The sequence below is a fragment of the Gymnoscopelus braueri genome (genome assembly GCF_963280865.1).
Source record: "Gymnoscopelus braueri genome assembly, chromosome: 17".
Classification (NCBI taxonomy): domain Eukaryota; kingdom Metazoa; phylum Chordata; class Actinopteri; order Myctophiformes; family Myctophidae; genus Gymnoscopelus; species Gymnoscopelus braueri.
The window spans coordinates 34286134-34302763 of record NC_137617.1 but is presented as its reverse complement, the minus strand read 5'-3'; the positions used below and the strand labels follow the sequence as shown (position 1 = coordinate 34302763).

The following is a 16630-nucleotide window of genomic DNA, read 5'->3' as shown; positions in this document are numbered from 1 at the left end:
TTATACCAAAAATCCTCTCTCTCACACTTAAGCCAGTGTGCCCATGTTGGCACCTGTGCCTAAGGTTGCCTACCCCTGCTGTAGAGTCAAGAAATACCTATTTTGTTTCTCAAACTTTTTATTTCAAGAACCCCCAAATAATATGCATCTTTGGGCCACAGCTCCTCATTTGATACCTTTTTTTTGGGGTTTGTGACCTCAATACTGTACAATTCTCTGTTAGTCTAACTCAGGATGTACAAATAAAAAAACAAATAATTAACCCGTAAGGGTCCATTTGTACACTATCTGAAATACAGACCCATATGGGTCCATTGGTTCCTAACCTGAGGACCCCCATGGAATCCTTGCACGGACCCCATGAGGGTCCCTGGACACCATGTTGAGAACGAACTGGTCAAGACATTCAAATATTGCCGTTTCCACAATTTACTCACTATTGTAAAAGAAGATAAAGACTACATTTTATTTAATATTTTATTCATGAGAATGTGGCATAGGGAGGGGAGAATTCATTTATCACCTGTGTTCATTTTGACATGGGGGCATTATAGGAGCAAATCACAGCACACTGCTAAACCACACAGTCTTTATAAAGTAAAATCAGTGCATAAATAATCTTACAAAGATTGCATAATATACAGAAAGGTTTAACATTTCCCAGAAATAGTGCAATTATACCACCACCAGGGAAAAAAAACAAAAACAAAGAAAGATTGCCGTATCAAATACCTATAACTATATAGTATACAGAGCCAAAAATCTGTTCCAGGTGAAAGACTCGTTTAAATTATTTATTTTCTTCCAATCTGGTAGCAGGTATCAGAAAAGTGCAAAAAGAAAGCAGATGTTATTTAGATGGCTACATTTGACTGCGAATGACAATTAAAACCACAAACACATGGATATTGCAGTAGTTGACAACGTTCATATTAAATGTTTGTAGTGAACACCATGTATATACAGTACATGTAAAATCCTCAGTGTCTGTCTACACACGGTCAGAGTAACCATCTCTCACCTATCCCAATCACACGCAAATACCAACCTAACTGTAAGACAGATAGTCTACTCTATGTATGTACGTGCCCCATTCAAGTGCACAAGGCTACATGTGTGCAAAAAAAATACATATGTCAAGTAAAATAAAGGTCATTCAACTTCCTCACTTTGTGTGAGGTTAAATAATCTTTTGGAAACTGCCCCCCCAACACCTCCATTATTAACTTGATACAAATAGACAATTGTAGCTCAAAAACTATCTTGTGACAATTAAGTAGAAATGTTTAAATAGATGAAAATAAAACATTGAATGGCAAAAAAAAAAACTGCAATATTTTTGAAGACAAACATCGATCTCATAATATTCATAATCAGATTGAAAATGCTCTAAAACATAACTTCAACATTACACAACGGGATGCCAAACCACATGAATTCTAGCGTCCCTATTCCGGGCACGTCATAATAGGCGAACATTCGGGGAAAATAATCGAACATTCGGCTAAAATAGCTTTCACTATTTGATGTACAACAAGTGTATAGGGTTTAAGTGGTTAAAGTGAAGCACAGGTTAGTAAAACAGCTTCTCATCAGTGACAGTAAAAAAAAGATAAGAGCCCATAAAATTCATTAGACAACAAAAAGAGGACAAAAATTCTAAGCCACTTCAACCCAAACACCTGTAATACAAAAAAGCCCCACACTAAAATGAATCATTTTAGGATAGGACAACTAAGTACAAGTGTTGGCATCTGAAATTTTGGAGTTTGATGCATGATGAAAGATCTTAGCTTAAGAGACAAAGTTGAATTCATGTACACAGTAAAATCCTTCGTGTTAAAGCTGCAATCCCGAACTTATATTAATGAATAATTATTTTTTTTTAAACCAATCTCTATACGTTATAGAGTACGTTAATACATTATCTATCTACATCTGCAGTGGTTGGAGGTGGTCTCCCTACTCCATTGAAAAATGTAGACCCTGGTGTCTGGAAGCACAAGCAGCCCTGTCTGAAGCTGATAAGCCCAATATCTCCCCTGGCCAAGGGCGGATTCCCTCTTGTCTGAGCAGTAGATTGTTTGGTTTTCCCACCCAGGAGACCCGGGTTCGAATGACCAGGTGTTACTGTTGCAATTACCTCTCTAAGTCGTGACAAGACTTAGGGATTGTAGCTTTAACTTCACTCTGAAACCTAACCCTGAGTGTACAAATGGAACCAAATAGACCCGACCTCATAATGTAAATTGTGTCTGCTGCAACTTACTGCAGAAAGCCAGAGGCAATAATTGTCATACTTTGAATTGAGGACTGGCAAATAAGCAGCACATAAAAAAAGGTTAAGAGCAGCCTCAGCTGTTCATCGTCAGTTACAGGCAATCAAGTGAATACTTTAACACTTGAAATTCCTAAACACCTACTCCTCCTCTCACCTGCATATAATAATAGGTTAAATTACAATTTGGAGGGTTGCAGATATTGCACCAAAAATGCATTTCGGTACAAGTACCAGCCTATACAGGCATACCCCTACCATTCCACCCTCCCCCCCAAATAGTCACCATCTGTACGGACACATACATATACAACTAAACACACTAAATAGGCTAGAGGAATCTAACAAAATAATGGTCTTTCTATGATTAAAAGTGGCACCAAAGTGTAAAGCCTGAGTTATGCTTACTTGCGCGTGGGTGTCACGCACCAAAAAGATCTATAAGCTCACAGCGCATCTTCGGTCCACGACACTGGCACACAACTAAGTATAAATCAGGGGTAAGAGTGACATTGGAGCTCCATAGATTTCTTTCCAGAATGGTATCATGGAGTTAGCCCACTCCTGCCCTTCTCCTTGGAGGCCCAACATACATTCAAAATCTAATGTCAAAAATATCCACCCCCATAAAAGTTGGCGGAGAAAAAAATCTTTAAAATATTGTCTTGAGACAATTACTGTATGTACATACATGTATTGATTCAAATGTGATGCTGCCACGTCTCTGAGGTTAGTGCCCGCGCCGAGTGTTTGATGAGAATGGTGTGCTAATGGCGTGCTACATGTACTGGAGTGCATATTCTAGACTACATTCTCAGGCTATTTATTAAATTCTGAAGCTTAAACCTACAGAGAGGAAGGCCACGGGGCAGTGAGCATTATGTCCAAACTCAAACATCCCAATGAATGTCCATCTGTCTCATTGTAAAAGACTTCCTCTCCAGCATGCACGCTGTAAGCAAGGAGAGATTATGTCCGAGCTCAGAGAAAAACAAGCAGTAGCAACATCTCTGCTGAGCAGTGAGGCGTTCACCAGTAATTCATTTGGGGACACTCTAGGGCAGTGGTTCTCAACCAGTGGTCCGGGGGTTGAGGGGGTTCCAGGTGGTCCCCAGCTAAATGATGGAGAGTTGGTAACCAAATGGACCCTTATGGATATTTAACTCTTGAGAGTGTAAAATGAAACCATAAACATCTGCATTGCTTAAATCATTGTTATTTTGATCAATGTTTGCCTGTTTATCTCTGCTATGTTACCAACATGAATACAGCATGGAATTGTGGACAAAACCTTATCAAACAACAACAAAATATTTTTGGGTTTGGGAGGCTAAATCTCATCAAACGGTGGTCCGTGGCTCAAATGCCGAATAAATAATGGACCTTGATATGAAAAGCGTTGAAAACGACTGCTCTAGGGGGAACTGCGAGAAGGGGCACTCTTATTCTGTACAACATAAAATGGCATCTCTCCACAACTGATATGCTTCATGCATCTGTGCAGCAAATGGGCATATGCACTCTGCCTCCTCCCATTGGCGGGAACAAGTGCAATTTCATCCACATGCTACCGACACTACAAAGAAAAGTGCCCCTTAGTGTCACTGTGCACAGGAGTGTATGAGTGTGTGTGGTTTAGAGATGTGCTGCTTTGGTACCATCGTGAACGGATCCCACTACTGGTAGTTTGTAATAAACACCTATAAACCACTATAAAGTTTCACAAAAACAAATGGATGAAGAGCAAACACGCTTACTGTAATGTCTCCCACCGAGGAGAATGGATGGAAAGGGTTTACAAATTATAAATATCGTGTGTGTATTTATATATACACACATACACTTTATATATTGTCTCTGTCGGGTGGAAACCTCATATGGCCAAAACGGTTACTTTTCAGGATTCAAATAAAAAAATAGCAAAAGTAGCAGATCTACAAGCTCAAAATGCGTCATTTTGATGCTTTTGTGTGACGCTGTAGGATGATCAAGTAGGGCATTAATTTACGGAAAAACACAAAAAGTTAAAATATGGAGATAAGAGGTTTCTGATATATTTTCTCTGTGTGAAGATAAAAAAAAAGTAGGTGTCGCGTTAGTGCTTCGTCTGCAGGCTCCACGGTCAGTGCAAGTCAGAAAACACAGAGCACCCTGCATACAAGAGTTATAGACGCACGCACCTCAGCCCCGTGGACAGGGAGCCTTAATACCCCTCAGCCCCACCACCCCACCCGACCCCAACATGCACGCACACACACACAGATCGGCCCCATGTAGTAATACACGATCCCCTCCAGGGTCCAGCCCGTAGAAGAGGTCCGTCTCATCCACACGGGGGTGGGGTGGGCGCGTGTGGAGCGGGGCGAGTGCTAGCATGTGCCCCCCGCTGCCACGGTGGCAGTTGTACCCGGCAGGTCAGTATTAGTTGATCGCCGTCCCTCCCTCAAGGTGGGTGGATGGGGGGGATCACAGCTGATGCACGATGCTGTCCGTGTTGTTGACCGACACAGGGCCGTCCTGACGCAACCTCTGCCACTGGAAGGTGGTGCTCTGAGAGCCCACCTCCTCTTCCTCGTTCTCCTGCTCCTTGGCAAACTCCATGAACACCTAGAGGACGGACGGAGAAGAGAGGGAAGGGGGAGAGGAGGGTTTAGCGAGCGTTGCAGGTAATGTTGACCTAATTGAAAAAGGTAGAAAAAACAGGCGGAACAATTAGAATGTATACCTGCTCTAACGTAGACTGTGAGAAGTTGTACCCTTCAAAATTGAAGCTTTGCTTTGCTGGAGGTGAAAAGAAACACATGATTAATCTGTTAATATCCATTAAATGAGGCAGTACACATAAGCCAGATGACTTGTGTGTGTGTGTGTGTGTGTGTGCGCGCGGAGTGACGACTTACCACTCTCCAACTGAGAGAATGCTGTGGACAGTGATTTAACGTCTTCCATGGGGATCTTGTAAACCATCAGCGTGGCAAAGCTGCAACATGGTGCCAAAAAATAAGACAATTCCGTTCGAAAACAGACCCACACATACAGAGTTATATCTGATTTATATACAGCATGTGGCATAAATTAGGCATGAGGTCTCACCTCTCCTGTCGGGCAGCATGAGGGAAGATTCTGAGGATCTCCTTATGCAGCAGTGCCACTTGTTGCAGACCCGTCAACTCCTCTCTGAGCTTCACTTCCAGGCTGTAGCCTCGGCCATACTTCCCTTTCAGGTGTTGGATAGAGCCGATACACCTGAGAGAGAGAGAGAGGGAGAGAGAGAGAAATGCTCATGTTATCTCTGTTAAAACCACGACAAGTTCAACATGCTGCCAAATTGTACTACTAACGGAGAGCTACAGTATGTATATTATAAAAGTATGCCTTAGGGAGCCCCTATTTCAGAAGATCTGGGCACATATTCTTGGGCTGCTCGATGAGATGAAGTGAGTGAGCACAGTGCTGTGCTGCCCCCCGGTGTCATACCTGTTGTATGTCTTTGTATTGTGGTAGATTGTGACGCTGTTCGTTTTGCCCTCTGGGTGTGTGCCGTAGGCCTGTCCCCGACTAAGGATTTGTTTAGTCGAATCTAATTGGCGACTAATTGCCAATAGTCGACTGGCAGTCGACTAATATTTAAAAAAAAAAAAATTTTTAGGGCCAAAATACATTTTATTTCAAAGGGCCAAGTCTGCACAGTTTGTTTTGTGTCTCCAGCAGAGTTTCTAGTGTCTATCTCTCTCTGGAAGAGGTTGCACATGAACTCTGCAGCCGCACTGAGGCGCTCTAACACAAACAATACCAATACAAAGACGAGGAATAAGAAGAATAAAGTGGAAGTTACGTGTGGTTGCAGGTGTAGACTTGGCCAAAAAACTATAAAAAACATTTTTGGCCCTTACATTTTTTTTTTTTTGACTAGATTCGACTAAGAGACACGCAGTCGACTCGGACCCCCCGCGACTAACCAGTCGACTAGTCGACTTAGTCGAGGTCAGGCCTAGTGTGCCGTCATCCGCCTTATGTTTTTCGTATGTCGTTTGATTATGTTGTGTATGATGTTGGTTTGTTATGTATGCCTTTGTTTTTTTTCTTGTTTCTTGTTCTTTGTTTTTCTAATTTCATTCATATTTTGTATTGTGGTATTTATTTTATCTGTTAAAATCCTGTTTTTATTATTCATTGAAAAATACCTGTGTGAGGAAAAAAACTGCAATAAACAAAACAAAAAAAAAAGTATGCTGTAAAGTGTAACTGCATAACTGTAAAGCCTGATTTATACTGTACTTACACCTATACTCGATCGGCTATGTTTGGCGTGCTTGTGTGCGTGCACTAACCTCAGCTGACCAGACACCATGATTGCTACACGGTCGCACACAGCCTCAGCCTCCTCCATGTAGTGAGTGGTCAGGATGGCTCCCCGCTGTTTATTCTTGAAAGCAGCACGAATTGCCCTCCTACACACAAGAGGGAAAGATAATACAGTCATAAGCCATTTAGAATTGGTAACAACAGAGGTCAACATTTGGACACCTTCTACTAAAAAGAACACCCCAACAAAAAAACATATTTGATGCCACATGCTACAATTTCCTTTTAATTTCAGCTGCAATGAAGAGTTTTTATTGTCTCACCACATGCGCTGTTTAGACTTGGGATCCATTCCTGTTGAGGGCTCATCCAGTAACACAATCTGAGGGTTCCCCAGCATACTCAGGGCAAAGCACAACTGAAAACAAGAGACAACAGGCTGGTCAACCACAGAAATGCAGCAATGATTAATCCGTGAAAGAGAAGCTCTATAAGAGAATATGCACTTGGGAAATGAGCTGAAATAGGACAAAATATTCAAAAGAACTCAAACGAATTGTACACAATAAAAATAAATAAATAATGTTTTCTTCTTTAGAGGACAAAAGCTGAAAAGTGCCTGGATGGCCGTAGGAGTAAAATAATGTTTTATTTATACTTAGTTGTGTTCAAGTGTCGACACAACTAAGAATTCCAAGTAACAATCTAGGGGGAAGAGCTACTGTAGAGGGAAGCTCTTCTCACCTTCCTCTTGATTCCTGCAGACAGGGTCTTGGCTTGCTTGTTCAGGTGGTCCTTCAGCTCTAGAGCATTGACAACACTGGAGATAAAAGAAGAACTGTCACTAAGTGCAAACCACATGGACAGACATGTGATGAGGAGACAGTGCAGAGGAAATTGGATGCAAGTTGAGATTTCCAGTGCCAACCTAGCAATCTATTTCAAGCTCCAGGAATTGCATTAACATACCGTTCAATGATACCTGGCACCTCCTGTGCTCGGATGCCCTTAATGGCAGCGTAAATTTCTAGGTGCTCCTGTAGGGTGATCCTGGGCCACAGAGGGTTGACCTGTGGACAATACCCCACGTGCTCCAGTGGACTATCCACCGGACGGAACTCTGTACTGTAGTCACCCATCAGCACCTGGGGAGGAAGGGTTCCGCACAGACAGTCATAACTTTGAGAGTTAAAGGGATATTTCACTTTCAAATATGTTTGGGGTCATTTTATCGTCTACTCAGGCTTTTGTGATCACCCCAGACAGTTTTTAAGTTGCTTGATTCTGTATTTACATATTTGATATTAATTTTATCAGACACGCCCCCTTCCTATACAAACCCACTGTAACTTCAAACTCCATTTTAACCATGTTAGATTCATTGAAAACACCCGTCTTTGGTTCTGGTGATTCATATTGTCCTTCTAATACGTGAGACGGCCATGTTTTTTCTAATACTTTTTTCATTTATTTTTTATATTTTTTGGGGGAAATGAAATCCTGTAATGTAGCAACCACAGTTCCTCATCGAACTGGAGAGATTTCCAGGCAAAGCCATTGTTAAACCATTCTTAAAGAGATTAGGGGTGCAACAGTTAATCAAACTAATCGACTTAATCCATTATAAATAATTAATTATAGATGATCGATTTTAATAATAGATTTTTGGGTGAAAAAAAATAGCAGATCTACAATCTCACAATGCATCGCATCGCAACACGTTCTGAGTTGTAGATTGGCTATTGTTGCTATTGTTGTGCGACACTGTTAGAGGAAGTATTAAATAGGGCTTCAATGGTTAATTACACTAATCGATTTAGTCGATTATAAAAAAAACAATTGGAATTCTTTTCACGTTGATTCGTTTACATAGAAGATTAAAACAAATTATACTCAATTATTTGATTATCTGAAAAAGTAAATCGATAGAATAATCGCTAAGTAGAGTTTTTTTGTAACTGAACTAAAGAGTTTTTTTTTACCTGACCAGCAGTAGGGTCTGTGTCACCAGACAACATATGCATAATGGTGCTCTTCCCTGCTCCGTTTGGCCCCAGCAAACCGAGAACTTCACCTGAGGGAAGAAACATCAGGGACAACATTAGTGAATCAAGAATTTTGCAGTGAAATATGATCAAACATAAATCCATCAGGCAGTGTGGTCTGAACATACCTTTGCGAACACAGAAGGAGATGTTTTTCGTCGCCACTTTCCTCCTCTTATGCAAAGAAAATCCTTCCCTCCTGCCCTTATACTGCTTTCTCAAGTTACTCACTACCACCACAGGTTTCTAAAGGGGGACGGTGTCGAGAAAAGGGGATAAATTAGATTTGCTTGTAGTCAGGGCTTTTGATGCTGGGATAAAGCGCAGCCTGCACACTGTAATGCTGCTTTAGAGTTGAAAAAGTCTAGTGTCAGAAGTTGTCAGATCAATTGAGTGCATGGGCTGTACCATTTATTGAGAAACATTAAGATCGGTACACTTTCTGACAGTAACTGACTCCTTGTCTTGAGTGCATGAGCCGTATGAAATTGAGAAACTCACTTTCAATTGAATGGAGTTTGCCAAGCACTACTTACTTCCTCGCAGCATTGACAGGTGATGGCCTCCCTCACCCTGGCCTTCTCCATCTGTACATCCTCATCCTCCTTCAACCCTTCCTCTGGGTTGATCCGCTCCACTTTGGGCTTCCCCTTCGATGAGATCCTTTGAAAAAGGAAAATAAGCATTCGGATCAATTCACTCTAATTTGGTTTATAGAAGGCTTACAGTTATTTTATGCTTAATAAATTGTTTTTGTCCAGATGTAAAGTGATTTGACTCGAATGGAATCTTTAATCATTAGTAAATAAACTGCTGTTTAAAAGTACATTCATAAACGTATTAAGAGCTATAGCTTAGAGCTTTAAGGTGTTTAAAAGTACATTCATAAATGTATTAAGAGCTTTTGTTGTACAGCAGTATACAGTCGAATACAGTCGTTTTTAAGTGTGCTATATAAATAAAGTTTGATTTGAAGATTTGTCTAAACGACATCTACAGAATCACCTGCAGAATTGGTCATTCTTCATGGTCCTCCCTCCATAGCGGATTTCCAGCCAGCGAAGGAGGAACAGCAGCAGGATGCACTGAAGATAGGGCTGCGCACACACACACACACACACACACACACACACACACACTCAACATTTCCTTCTACAGCAAGTGTTTTCTATATGTTTTGGTTGGACGACAATGTTTTGATGTACTACATACGGCCACGACAGCAATGAGCAGGTTCTTCCACAAGAAGTTCTCTTCATAGAGTGAAGGCAGGAAGGTAGCCTGGAGAAGGACAAATGCACTGAGTGACTGTAGTGTGGGATTTTATCACACACACACACCAACAGGGTGGGGACCACCGGAAATCGAGTGTGTACTTAATCTTTAAGTGCATCTACATTATGTTTTTGGCAGATTTGTACTTAGCCATACTGATTTTGCTTTAGTTAATATATTCCCTACTATGAGAAAAACAGTTGGCTGAAAATACTGTACTGTTGTATGTATCTTGGCTTTGAACACCTATGCGTTGTTATACCTTTCAAGCCGGGAACACCTCTGTGTGTAGTTGTTGCTATATACAGTATATAGCAACATTACTTTATTTCAGAAAACTTAGGCCAGGATTTAGAAGCCGTTTTTAGAATCTGCCTCAGGTCTAAATGGGTTAAAGTCCTTACTCACCGGGAGTATTTTCATTTCTTTTGCAGTGTGATTAATTCACCCAAAAATATATTTTGTTGAATACATCCACACTGAACGTGAATATCATGCATTGCTTAAGCAACAATTTGTTTCTGAAACAAGGTTGGTTTTTCCCAACGAATAAAAGCATCATCCTGTATGAATGAGGCATCAACTATATGAGTAGTTTGATGCTTGTAGATCGGCTATTTTCACTATTCCTTGTACAACAAAGTACTGTATACATATAGGGTATAGTGTTCTGATTCTGATAAATACACTGTAAAACTGCAGGAGGAACTAAGAAACTGGCCTACCTTGGTGATGCAGTTGAGGCAGCCCATGAGAGGGTACAGAGGGTTGAAGAAACACAGCGCGTTGTGCAGGTTCCTGGTCAGGCCTGGGTTGTCGTTGACAAATGACAGCTGAACCAGGGAAGCAGACACTACACACACCTTGAAGCACAGGACACACATTAGGGTTGGATGGCTTTCTGGTTTTATCAATGTGATGCCACGGATGACTTTACATTGGTTTCATTATATACAAGCTAAACTGTACTGGCATTTTTCATTATGAGATGTTCTGGCAAATTAGGGATTGTGTACAGGATTTTCAGTGTGCTGGTTTTAATCGTTTACCAGAGTAAATCTTTTAACATTATGTCACTACTTTAAATGTGGAGTGCTGATGGTGCTTCCCGTTTTTCAAGACAGAAAGCAGCCTGTTGGACGTCCTGTTTTTGGACGATGTCCACAGTTACATTTTGTTAAACGTTTTAGCAGAGCAGCACTATTCATCAATGTCAGTTTTATAACAAGTGGCCAATCCCAAAGAGATGGGATGGGACCAATATTAGTTAGGAGAGACTTATCAAAGTCTGCATTGTAATGCAGAAGACATCTGATCTGTATACATAATACATCAATTATATACAGTACACATACATTGGATTTGACTTTATATCAAATTTTAGAATATGAAGACCTCATTTTCAAGAGGGATGCTTCTAATGAATATAGAACCCTGTCAGAACTAGAATACAACAAACAGCATCCATATCATTGTGTCCCCAGTGTTTCTTTCAATGTGATCCCCTAGAGAGCAACTGAATCATGTGCATGCACCACCTATTGGTAAAACATCGGTATTATTCAGTCAAATCTAATGTTAATTCTGAAAGTGCATTGTTATCCAGTGTATATTTACAATATCCTGTATTGTAGGTATTTCTGAATGTTTCCGTTGCATAAATTGTAGAATGAACCTGTCTCACCATCATAGAGACCACAGAGAAGAAGTCCCTGTTGCTCTGGACGCGGGCGAAGCCAAAGGAGACGACATAGGTAAAGAGGATCATGGCTGGGCCGAAGCCGACAGTGCACAACACCTTGGTGAGGAGGGGAAATAGCAATATTATGGCAATGCATCCATCAGTGAGTGTCTCACATCAGTCTTGGCGTCATTCTTGGTGAGTTACTCATTGGCGGCTGCAAGCTACCAGTGGGTCACACATCTGCACGTCAAGCTTAATTTATACTAATTTGCACACCGAAAATAGCTACAAGCTCACAATGTCGCTAAAATCTTAAACTACTTTTTGAGCTGTAAAACATAATCATATGAAAGCTTGTTTTTTTGTTAATACACGTGATTCGTCACACTCAAAGTGTCTAATAACCCATGGGCTGCTCAATTAATCCCTTATACTCTCCCTTGATGACTAAAAAATGCGACATTGCTGCATCTGTAGCTTCTTTGGTGCAACAACAAGAGGTGCGATACAGTATTTTAGTTGAATTGGTGTAAGTGGGCAACAGCCTTCCAAACGTTGACGACACCAACTGTGGCAGCAGGTGCTCTGGTCTAAGTGCCAACCCTCTATCTAGCCCACTCACTTCCTGTATTGTAGATTAAGCATATGCCCTGTGCCTTTTCTGTAAAAAAAACCCCAATTATTTAGCTTTTTTACAGTGTTGTTCTGCATGAGGCTAGCCTTCTATAAGAGGGTCTGTGGGTGTCTCTGGAGCTAATCTCGCAAGCCGCTGGACCAACCAGCACCAAACATTGTATGCAATATGCATGCTGCCATTAGTCCATCCACAGAAGTACCTCCACTAATATTTTCACATTATGCGGATCATTTACACTTTTTTGAAAGATTTAACAATGGGGCTATGATCAGACTATGAAATATGGAGTCATAATACGTAATAGTCATAAAAGGACTGACATCATAGATAGATGACCGATGTCACAGACCGGCACATGAAGTCCGACGCATTGTGAGCTTGTAGATTATTTTCAAAAGATTTTTGAAATTTGAAAACTTGTGAAATGGGACATTCTGCATTATGAGTCAGTACTTCTTCCACCACTGGTGGGTACTACTAACCACAGCGGTGAGGTTGCTGGACGTGAGCAAGTTGCCTGTGTGGAAGCAGAAGAGGATGACGGTCATGCCAGACAGGATGATGTAATAGAAGGGGATGTCCACCGCTGCTTGACCACACCAGTAGGCCGAGGGCACCATGCCCGAGATGCGGAGAGTGGAGCGACACTTGATCTACGACAACGGAACAATTACAACAAGGTATGAGGTCACTGAATCAGCGCTGTGCCGTTGTGTAACTCAGTGGTTCTCAACCTGTTGGTCCCCAGATGACAGTGAAGTGACAAATTATACTATAAAAACTTGTCAAACATTGGCCAAATTGTCAAATAATGTAAGAAAGAGGCAACAATTTTGAAAATAGCCGATCTACAAGCTCACAGCGCCTCGTGTTGCCAGGGGTTATGAGCTTGTAGATCAGCTATTTTCACGATATTTATCTGTGGAACCGAGTCAAACAAAATGTAATGCCTCAACTCCTACAATTCCAAGTGCTTGTCAGGGTGGGGCGTCCCCAGTTCAAATATGATTATTTTGGGGGGGTCGCGGCCTGAAAAGGTTGACAACCACTGGTGTAACTGACTTAAATACTTAAACCCTGTTTTATCGTCGTACGACAGTGTTGTACGGCAGAAATAGCCAATTTACAAGCTCACAACATGAGCTTGTAGATCTGCTATTTTTTGAAATGTTCACTTATAATGACATGCCTAAAATATGAATGCCAGGTTGAAAGTGGTTAAACCTAATTCATGATTTGCAGAAAAGAACAGATTAAAATAAGTGAAAGCTAGTTGTTCATAGCGAACAAAACCGTCATACAACGAAGTATAACTTAGGGTTCAGGTAGACGTGCATGATGTTTGGTAGACCTACTGTATATCAGAATACACACACAGGATCCATCTAGATACAACTCCTACATGATACCTACACAACTCATAAATGCTGAGGTGCAGGTACTGCTTTCAAAATAAGAGCTACTATACTAGACCAATGAAAGAAATGAAGTGTTAACTTGATCATCAACGTAACTGTGCGCTACTGTACCTCTCTGTCTCGGGTATGGTCCATTGCAAAGTACGCTGGCATTCCAGCTGCCAGCATGCCAAGGATGATGGCCTCGATGTACACCAGGGCATAGGACGTGGCTTCTGGGATTTGCTGGAGGATTCATTTCCATAACAAATGCATCGAATCAGTATTTACATTTGAAACATGCTTGACACAGCCACGCTAATCTGACATTTAGATCATGTGTCTTAGTTAAAACTGTGTCTGGGAAATGCTCACATAGTCAAAAGGCTTGGTCCAGGTTCGGATCCGCCCGGTGCTGTTGAGGCCTCGCAGGAGAGCGTTACTCAGGACATTGACCGCCATTGGCAGTGAGTGCACTGTGGTGCTGTTGAACGCCACACTATACCGGAAACCCTGTTAATACAGTAGGTAGTAAAATGTCGCTGTCAGGCAGAAACCTTGTATCTCCATGTTTCATGTTTTTTCCCTCTGAAATGTATGCTTCATCACACCAAAGTAGTGAAAATAGCCGATCTACAGCGCATTGCGACGCGTTGTGAGCATGTAGATCGGCTATTTTTAAATGTTTTTAAAATAAATTTAAAAAGGAACGGTTTTGCACATACTGTACGTACAAGGTTTCCACCCGACTGCAACGAAAGGGCATTGAGCCTAAGGCATTGAGCCTGGCACCAGTGCCCATTCCGCATGCCAGGACAAAATGTCAGACGATCACAACAAGTGTCCTTTTAAAGAATTTAACGTCTGGCTTTCAAAAGACCTCTTAGTGCAGTAGCCCTCAAACTGAGTGCACTCTTGTTTAGATAAATGGAAATGCAACAAGGAAGATGTCAGTCCATGATTAATGTTATATCTCTGATAACAGCCAGGGGATCGTATAAACTGTGTGTAAGTATCATGAAATGGACCTTGCTGGATCCTGTCACGTTGATGGCAGCGCTGTGAGGAGCTGCTGCCATGTAGTCCACCTGCTTCATCATCTCCACTCGGACGTCCTGAGACTCCAGGTTGTGGACGAGGTCAGAGATATCTGAGCCTGTCAAGAAATGTGAGTTACATTTATTTGTATAATGTAGCACTATTTAAACAAACTGACAAAGTGCTTCACAGAAAATAAATGGGGGGGGGAGAAAAATATTTATAGGAGTCATGATCATCCATTCATCAGCAAATGACACGGTATAAGGGCAGGCGTAATGTGTGTTTACAGTTTTAGCCCAGGCTCAATTATCAACATCAAACATCGATTTAAAGCAGATATATGAAGTCCATAACAGAAAGTTCAAGGTATAGATTACAGAATCGCTACCAAGATATTATTTAATACAAGGTATAGGATTCATATTGATCATTTGCCTCTATAGCAGGGTCAAATGATTCTAGAAAAGGATGGGGGGGGGGAAAAAAGAACCTTAAGCCTAACCTGAGGAGTTGCAAACCAGTAAGCTGGTGGCGTACTTCCTGGGCGCCTGGTGGCGTTTCAGGAGGTAGATGGGCAGGAACTGTCTGTCCGGTGAGTGGATCTGAATGTTGCCCGTGACCAGAGACAGGACCAGCACCGCAGCCACGAACACCAGGAACAGGGCCAGCCTGGGAAAGAGGGAGGGAGGAGAGAAGAAAGAGAGGACAAAGGAAGGATGGAGAAACTGAATGAATACATCATTTTGACAGAAAACTTTGATTTAGTTCAGTCATAGTCTTTTGAATAAAATGTCATTTAGTTTTAGTCATATTTTAATCATCTGAAAAGTCGACTAAATCTACAGTTGATTTTGTCAACAAAAATGTATTTTGGCAGGCCTTGATGGCGTCGTAATGGCAGATTTTACACATAGTTGCATGCTGAAAATAGCCGATCTACAAGCTCACAACGCGTCTTAGCGCGACGCGTTGTAAGCTTGTAGATCTGCTATTTTCAGCAGCACCCAAGTGCAACCAAAAATAAAATCACTTGTCTTTTAGTTCTACTGGATCTCATCTCCACTCTCCCTAACATTTTAGTCTAGTTTTTATTTGTTAACGAAATTGTCTTCGATTCCGCACACTCACGTGTAGATGAAGGCTTTCCTCTCCCTGCGCATGTTGAGCATGTGGAGCCAGGCCACGGTGCTGAACTGCTGTCTCCACAGAGCGTGGCCCGACACGGCGTCCGACCGGCTGTCTGAGAAGTTCAACAGCCGCTGGTCGGTGTCGTCCACCGAGGCCGTGTCACAGTCCTCCTCCACCTGCTGCTCCTGATTGAACACACTGTAGTCTGAGACACAGAGAGAGACAATAGAAAGAGAGAGAAATCGAAGGGCACAGAGGCTTGTGAACTGCAACTGATCCAACATATTGTGGAGGATATTAAACCGTTAACCTGATATTAACCCGTTAAACGTTCTATACTTCGTTGACCAGGGTCCCCCAGGGGTCTTTACTAGCCCCCCTCCTTTTTTACTCCTCTACACCATATCTCTTTGCTATTTTCAGTGAACATTCGCCCCCAGAATACGGACACTAGGGTTCTAGTTAAACACTGATTGGGGATGCGTCTCGGAAGCATTGCTCTCGTTGCACACTCACCAGCTTGGTCTACTTCAGCCTCAGCTTCCAAACGGAGGAATACGTCCTCCAAAGTTGTCATAGAAACGCCGAAGTTGGTAATCCCCAGGTCTGGCCTGCAGTCGAGCTCAGAGAACAGACCTGAAGAGGACATATTAAATGTGACAACTCAATGACTTACTCTGTATGCGTTGAAATAGTAGTCATTTGTTTCAACATGTTAGGGTCACCGGAAGGGTGAGGTTTATCATTTCAGTTATTTGTCCTTCATGTAAATGTTCACTACATTGACTTTTAACCCATCAAGACCTGAGGACGATTCTACAAATGCCTTCTAAATCAGTA

General features: G+C 41.8%; 1 protein-coding gene across 2 annotated transcripts in view; it reads right to left on the bottom strand.

The window, feature by feature from the left end:
• Positions 1-473: 473 nt before the first annotated feature.
• Positions 474-16630, bottom strand: part of abca5 (ATP-binding cassette, sub-family A (ABC1), member 5) — a 35172-nt gene continuing 19015 nt past the window's right edge. For both annotated transcript variants that reach the window (XM_080456001.1, XM_080456002.1), the window contains exons 17-38: positions 16307-16426; positions 15791-15995; positions 15165-15331; positions 14650-14777; positions 13997-14134; positions 13754-13867; positions 12707-12877; positions 11588-11701; positions 10629-10766; positions 9841-9909; positions 9634-9725; positions 9165-9291; positions 8757-8874; positions 8566-8657; positions 7553-7728; positions 7328-7403; positions 6907-7001; positions 6610-6729; positions 5372-5524; positions 5179-5258; positions 5004-5059; positions 474-4885 (exon numbers count right to left, since the gene is read on the bottom strand). In XM_080456001.1, the coding sequence (XP_080312127.1) occupies positions 4745-4885; positions 5004-5059; positions 5179-5258; positions 5372-5524; positions 6610-6729; positions 6907-7001; positions 7328-7403; positions 7553-7728; positions 8566-8657; positions 8757-8874; positions 9165-9291; positions 9634-9725; positions 9841-9909; positions 10629-10766; positions 11588-11701; positions 12707-12877; positions 13754-13867; positions 13997-14134; positions 14650-14777; positions 15165-15331; positions 15791-15995; positions 16307-16426 (2690 nt within the window). In that variant the 3' untranslated portion in view covers positions 474-4744. The remainder of the gene's footprint in view (positions 4886-5003; positions 5060-5178; positions 5259-5371; positions 5525-6609; positions 6730-6906; positions 7002-7327; positions 7404-7552; positions 7729-8565; positions 8658-8756; positions 8875-9164; positions 9292-9633; positions 9726-9840; positions 9910-10628; positions 10767-11587; positions 11702-12706; positions 12878-13753; positions 13868-13996; positions 14135-14649; positions 14778-15164; positions 15332-15790; positions 15996-16306; positions 16427-16630) is intronic.